We start from the raw sequence: 6,861 nt of genomic DNA on the forward strand, positions 1-6,861 counted from the left end.
ATGTAGAATGGGAATATTTCTGAAATCACTAACATTTTCACAGAATAGGAAAACTGTTTCCTATACAACGTTAATTTGGATATATAACATGCCTCTTTTTAGTTAATAAAAACTAAATTTTTTAAAGTGAAAGTGTACTGGAGCTTGGGGTGAAATATCATGAAATGCAATGCACTAGAGAGAGGAAAAAAAAAAAATCAGAAAAGCATTAATTCCATATATAAACTTATCTTTCTCTGAACAGCTTGAACATATCATTACTACCCAACTCCTCTAAAAGATAAGCGTGAACTGAAATTGCCATCTCTCTATGTACAACAGCCAGCTTTACTTTTGAGAATCTGACTGAATTATTTGTCCCTTATACTATGGTCAGTAATATGAAAGCTTCAGTACTAAGAATACAAAATGGCCATATAGCAAATATTTTAGTTATTTCTACAGAATTTACCTGTGACTTCCTGTTTTCACACATGCATGATGCCCAACTGTGTTAGCCATGTGCTTTCAACAAGCAATGCAGCTTGTTTCACTACAATATTCTATTGCCAAACACACTTTTTGAAGATTCACTATTATAACAGAGATGGGCCAAATGACAGACTGGTCACTGAAAGATGGAAAATAAAAATGTCAGCTGTGTCTTGCATATTGCCAATTCTACATTAGACCCTTGGGCAGGATCCTACCTCAGTCACTAGATATGCCAGACACTTTAGAAGTACAAGACTCTATATTGGGTTTATGGCATACCCTGTTCAAAGTTTGTTTACAATCCCTATTGGTAAGTGTTGGGGGGGGGGAACCTGGAGCAGGCCAAGACTGGAGGGAAGTGTGGGGGTGCAAGTTGCAAAGGAGGCAGCAAGGCTGCAGGGAGAAGAAGTGGGGAAGGGCAGATGGCAAGGGGGCCGCCTGACCACCCCCTCACCACTGCTTTCCCTGCTTCATGAGGGGAGAGCACAAATTCAAGACAACCCTCCAATAATTAGATTCTTCACCTGGAAAATTATAATAAATCTATAAATTTTCCATGTATACAATCTAATTATTGCAAGGGGGGAGGGGGAAGAGTACTAAAATTCAGGGTCAACTCAAATTCAAGTAAATATAGTATTAATTTCTGCTAGGCTCTAGATTATAACAATGTTAGATAGTGATGACTGGCACTGGTTAATTATGTAATACCTTGAGGAAGACAAGTCTGAACACATGAACATCTTTTACCTACCAGATCTATTTAAAATTCTCCTTGTGCTAAACTGAAGGCCTCTGGTTACTTGTTAGACACAAAATAAGGGATTTAGAGCAAGTCATCTGCATAAAAATGACTTGGGAAAGAATTTTATACCTTCCTTGACCTTTCTCTAATCCCAGTTTTAAAACTGTTCCTAGCAGGAGGGAAAATATACAAGTCCAAGACCCAGTTCTACCCCAAGCCTAGAAGGCCAGCAGGGGTTAGATATATCAATGTTTCTGCACAAGGGCATTAATGGGAGCGTATGGCTAGCACCACAACCAGATACCTTTGATTCCCTTACCTCAGGGCTCTCCAAATTCTAAGTGGCCAGGGGCCACACACTCCTTGGGCAACAGGATCAGATCCATGGGGGACAATGGAATGAGCATGACAGATACTACACACTCCCTTTTACAAACTCTGCCAAGTGTACATACCCTATGTCACAACGATCTGAGACAAAGGCTGCCTATCCTGCACTTACACATCCAATGATGAAAATGCTATACTTTCTCCAAATAATCAAATCCAGTACTTAAGTACACACAGACAACTCTTCCTCATACCAGCCTAAGTCAGGGGTTGGCAACCTACAGCCTATGGGCCAGATTTGGCTCAGGATAGGACTGGATCCAGCCTGCAGCAGCTCAGGGAATCAGCAGTAGGCTCTAGTCAAATTGACGATCTTATTGCTTGCCACATCCAATGTATTCGTTGGTGCAGCGTAGCCAGCTTTCCTATGGTCCTAGCGCCGGCCCTTGTCTATCTATCCCCTTTGCAGAAACTGGATCGCCCGGGTTGGTTTCAGAGGTGCAGCCCGGGGGGGGTGGGGGGCAGCCAGGGCAGGGATGGGTCACAAGCAGTGGCAAAACACTGTTAACCCCGTGTAAGTCTTTTTTTGCTGCCAAATAAGAACATTACTTCTCCACTTGCCTGCTGCAGACACCAAACAACTGATTGCATTTTTTTTTTTTTTGGCAGGGCGGTAGGAATCCTTTCCATATTGAAGTCAAATGTCTCTTCCTTGGCCTGTATAATCCCAGTACTTATACACCTTTCCTCAAATTAAGCCATCTAGACCAGGGGTGTCAAACTGTCGCACGGCTAAAGGCTCTAAATTTGTCTGACCAGCTGGTCTACAGGCCAAACTAGGCCACCCCAGAAGCCAGCACTCAGGCCTGGTCCAGTGGGTCTCAGCATGCAGCACACAACCTAAGCTAGCCCCCTGTGCTGCATGCAGCAAGTACCCATCCCACTTCGGGGCTCACACTGCACAGGGGGCCAGCATAGGAGCTGCACTTCACCCTGCTGAACTAGCCCCCCCTACCCCACAGAGCACTGGCTCTGGGGCTGGCGTGGATCGGACCATACCGAAGCCAGCACATAGGGCCAATCTACCACGGAGCAGCCTGCAAGGTATGCCCCATGCCAGCTTCCCATGCAGTGCTTATGGCACCTGGTCCAGCCCATGTGCCACCTGAAGCACAAGATGCATGCTGCCTGTGGGCTGGATCAGCCATACATGCTGCAGGAGACACAGGGAGCGCATTGCATTCTGCAGCCTGTTGGGCCAGTTCTGTGCACTGGTTCCCACATGGCCCAATGCAGATCAGCACCAAACCCACACCCCTCCTCCAACTAAAATGTAGTGTGCAGAGTCAGTTTGAGAACCATGGGCTGGATCACATGATTACATGGGCCAAATCTGGCCTGCGGGATGTTTGGCACTCCTGATCTAAACTGATTTTTGTTGTTTCCTGGACTCTCTAATTTGTCCATATATTTCTTAAGTGTGGTGCCCCAAAATGACCACAGGATTCAAAGGGAAGTCTTGATAGTCCTGAAGACAGCAGAAGCATTACTTCCCATGACTTGCATTAAATACTCCTGTTAAGACTTTGCACTATGTCATTAGCTTTTACGCAATAATATCAGGCTGCTGAATTACTTTCAGTTCGAGGTCCAATGTACCCTCCAGATCTTGGTCTGCAATGCTGGAGCCTAGCCAAACATTTCCCATTGTGTATATGTGCATTTGATCATGCCTTCCCAAGTACAGGACTTCATAGTTGTGCTTACTGAAAAATGCATCCTACATATTTCAGGTTATTTTCCCAAGTTATCAAACATAATTTGAATCTTAATCTTGTCAGTATAAGTCTGAGGCTTGAATCTGTTCCCCAAAAATCTCCTCCCTGTTCTGCTAATGCACCCATATAACAATATATACATGAACTTTAAAATAAGCCAGTCCTATATTTGGTAAATCCAGTCTGAGGCTGCAAGCTTATATAATTTACTCACAAGAGAGAGAAATACCTGGTAGTCAAAGTGTATTCACGTTGGCTAATTCCTTACCAGATCTTGAAATGGTGAAGGGGCAATTTTAGATTTCTAAAGACAGAGAACTGGCTTCCTATCCCCCACCCCTTACAGTATTAAGAGACATGGCAGATTAATCTTCCAGAAGGGCTTTAGGTTAGGAGGAATCCAGTTTCCAATTTCTCATAGGAGGTTATTTATTACTGACTCCTAGCAAACTGAGCAGACCTGACTTTACTGTACTCACTACTGAAATATAATCTCTGTAGTTAACTACAGTTAAAGCAAAAGTGCCTGAAGACTTTTTTCAATAAAGGGAATTACACATGCCCTTTCTGGACAGAAAGCAGCAGCACAAGGATTGTGGCAGAAAGCATTCCAGCCATTTTCATGTTTGCCATCTTGGCTCATTGGTCTTCCATGCTAGGGAACTGCCAGTAGCCATGCAGGCCATAACAATCTACTATTTCCCTGCCCTATATTTAAAGTGGGGCCTACGTTCACAAGCAAAGAGCTCTTTTAGCTCCAGGGAAAAATAACCAACAGTTTGACTGGTCAGTTTCAAAGCCAAGAAACTGAATATTCAGGAGCCTGCAGTGTTGCATCATGTTAAGAACTTGACTCTTCGGCTGGATTAAGGAGGAACTGAATCTCTTGGGATCCGAGGGTGCCTAAACACATTCAGTGAGGCTGCTCTGATGTGCTGTAATTACAGCATGTGGGAGTAGGCTTGATTAATCGAGTCTGCTGGAGCATGGTAAATACCATACTCCAGCATTTTGTGCACCAGCCTCCCCAAGCCACTTCGGAGCAAGTTGAACTATCTTTAGTTAAGCTGACCCAGCCACCATTTTTAAGTGTGGGGATATTGATACATTAAGATGCTCTGGGCACTTTAATTAGACTCTACTTAAATTGCCCCCCCCCCCCCAACACACACACACACATTTCTGAAGCATGTGTATAAACCCCCTAAGAGATGGGCAGGCATGCCACCAACATCTGGAGCAACCAGACAGACACAAGGGCCCAATTAAGACTTCACTCTCCTGTAGCCGGATGACGGGCAGACCAGAAGCAGAAACACTTCACTGCCTTCACAGCAGCATTCCTGGCCTGCAGCACGCAGCTAAGACCCGAACCTCCAACTCAGCAAGCACAAGCACTGCCATTTCCTGGCTCAGGCCCCAGGTCCATTTTGCCCAGCCTCTGGTGGTACACAGGGGCAGGGAGCAGGTGCTGGCAGGAAGGATGAGCTGGGTCCGGCCAGTTAAGATTAAGCAGAGTAAAGCAGGCCTCCACTAAGGGGGTGAAAGCTGGGCCACTCCAACCCAAGGCTGGCCAAAGGCAGGTGCCAGACAGTGTTAGTGCAGCGGGCGCTTTCTCCAGGAGACGCTTTCTGGAGCCCCAGCAGAAGCGGTTCAACCAGTGCTTAACAGAATCGGTCCGACGGGACCGGGGGGTGGGAAGAACTAGCTGGGGCTGGTCCTGCTCTAAGCACAGTCTGGACTAGACGGGACCGCCTGAGGTCCCTCCCAGCCCTCATTTCCGATGACTAGAAGGCGGAGGGGCCGGGCATGTGGCCGCAGCACCACCACGGAGCCCCCCTCGGCAATGCCGCCCACCTGCTCGTCCTCGAAGATGACGCTGGCGGGGATCTCCTTGCGGATGATCTTGCCGAAAATGGTGTCGCCGCCGGGGCGTGCCGCCTGCGCCCTACTGATCTCGTCCGCCATCCTCCGCTCCCGCAGCGCAGCGCAGCCCCACCCCGCCCCACACTACTTTCGATTCCCACCCCCTCCCCTATTGGACCAGTCCCGCCCCCGTGACAGCAAGCCGCCGTCGCGATTGGTTCCCTCGCCTGCCCGTCGCCGATCTCTCCCTGCCCACTCCGCACTTTTTTGCAGCTGCTCATTGCAGTACCCTCCGGGCTGTCAGAGCCGGGGGGGGGGTGCTAGGAGCATGCGCAGGAGGCCTCACTTGTATGAACTATCCCCAGGGCTGCGTTCCCTGCTATCCCGGCTTACGGAGACACAGTACAGCCTCTGTGCACCCTTCTTCGGTATTTCCTCTCTTTTCTTGGCCACGTCAGTGGAGAGCCACTGGTGGTTCTGCTTCTATTCCAGCCCTCTACCCAGCGGTTCTCAGCCTTTTCAGGCAACTGCCAGCTCTTGCTTTTTGCTTTTCTCTGGCCCCAGAAAAGTAACCAAGCAGTTGTTTCTGGTGCAAAGCACCAGTTGTTTCTGGTGATCACATCAGAGGAGAAAGCAGACCTCTTTAACAGTTTCTTTGCCTCTATTTTCTTGCGCAGGGACTGGGACACCTCTACTGAGATTCAGGACGGCCTCGGGAGAAACTCTGCCAAGCCTAGGTCCAGGGAGGACCGGGTTAGAGCACTTCTGGAGGGGCTGGACGTGTTCAGATCAGCAGGTCCAGATGCTCTCCACCCCAGGGTGTTGAGAGAATTAGCAGGGGTTATCACCAAGCACTTGTGGTGCTCTGGCCAGGTGCCAGATGACTGGAAGAGGGCCATTGCGGTCCCCATCTTTAAAAAAAGGAAGAGGGAGGACCTGGGCAATTATAGGCCCGCTAGTCTTACTTCAATCCTGGGGAAGCTCTTTGAGAAGATTATCAAGGAGCACATCTGTGGTGGGCCAGCAGCAGGAATGATGCACAAGGGCAACCAGCATAGTTTCATTAGGGGCAGGTCCTGTCAGACCAACCTGATTGCCTTCTACGATCAGGTCACAAAATCACTGGATGCAGATGTTGAAGTGGATGTAGTCTTTCTGGACTTCAGGAAGGCCTTTGACACTGTCTCCCACCCCATTCTCATTAAAAAACTAGGTGACTGCAGCACTGATGCCTACACAGTCAGATGTATTGCAGATTGGCCGAGGGGTTGCACTCACGGTTCATGCCTCCCGATGGTATATCACCACAGCGACAAGCTGCTGCACCATACCTCATCACTACAGCAACGTAGCATCTCATGTAGATGTGGTCAGTGCTAATGTTGTGTGTTACCCCGTGGCACCCATGAAAGGATCTCAGGGTCATGGGAGACTGGTGCTTCCCAAGTCTGAGGTGGGCACCAGATCGCCAACTGGAGGGTCGGGGGGCATCGAGTCAGCAGCGAAACTGGAAACGCACTTCCACCAGCACTGCCAGTTTCGTGGCTGGACTTCCAGGGGCTGCACGGCCGATCTCATGGGGTGCATGTGCACCCCCTATATATCGCCAACGCTCAGGGTGCTGGGATACCCTGGCTGAGAATCATCACTTTAAGGCCCAGCTTGATA

General features: G+C 48.5%; 1 protein-coding gene across 1 annotated transcript in view; it reads right to left on the reverse strand.

The window, feature by feature from the left end:
• HINT1 (histidine triad nucleotide binding protein 1) overlaps positions 1-5,325 on the reverse strand; it is a 13,910-nt gene extending 8,585 nt beyond the window's left edge. The window contains exon 1 of the mRNA XM_019517290.1: positions 5,185-5,325. Within this exon, the coding sequence (XP_019372835.1) occupies positions 5,185-5,295 (111 nt within the window). The 5' untranslated portion in view covers positions 5,296-5,325. The remainder of the gene's footprint in view (positions 1-5,184) is intronic.
• Positions 5,326-6,861: the final 1,536 nt, after the last annotated feature.

The sequence above is a fragment of the Gavialis gangeticus genome, unplaced genomic scaffold, assembly GCF_001723915.1.
Source record: "Gavialis gangeticus isolate Ggan-Ray unplaced genomic scaffold, GavGan_comp1, whole genome shotgun sequence".
Lineage (NCBI taxonomy): Eukaryota > Metazoa > Chordata > Crocodylia > Gavialidae > Gavialis > Gavialis gangeticus.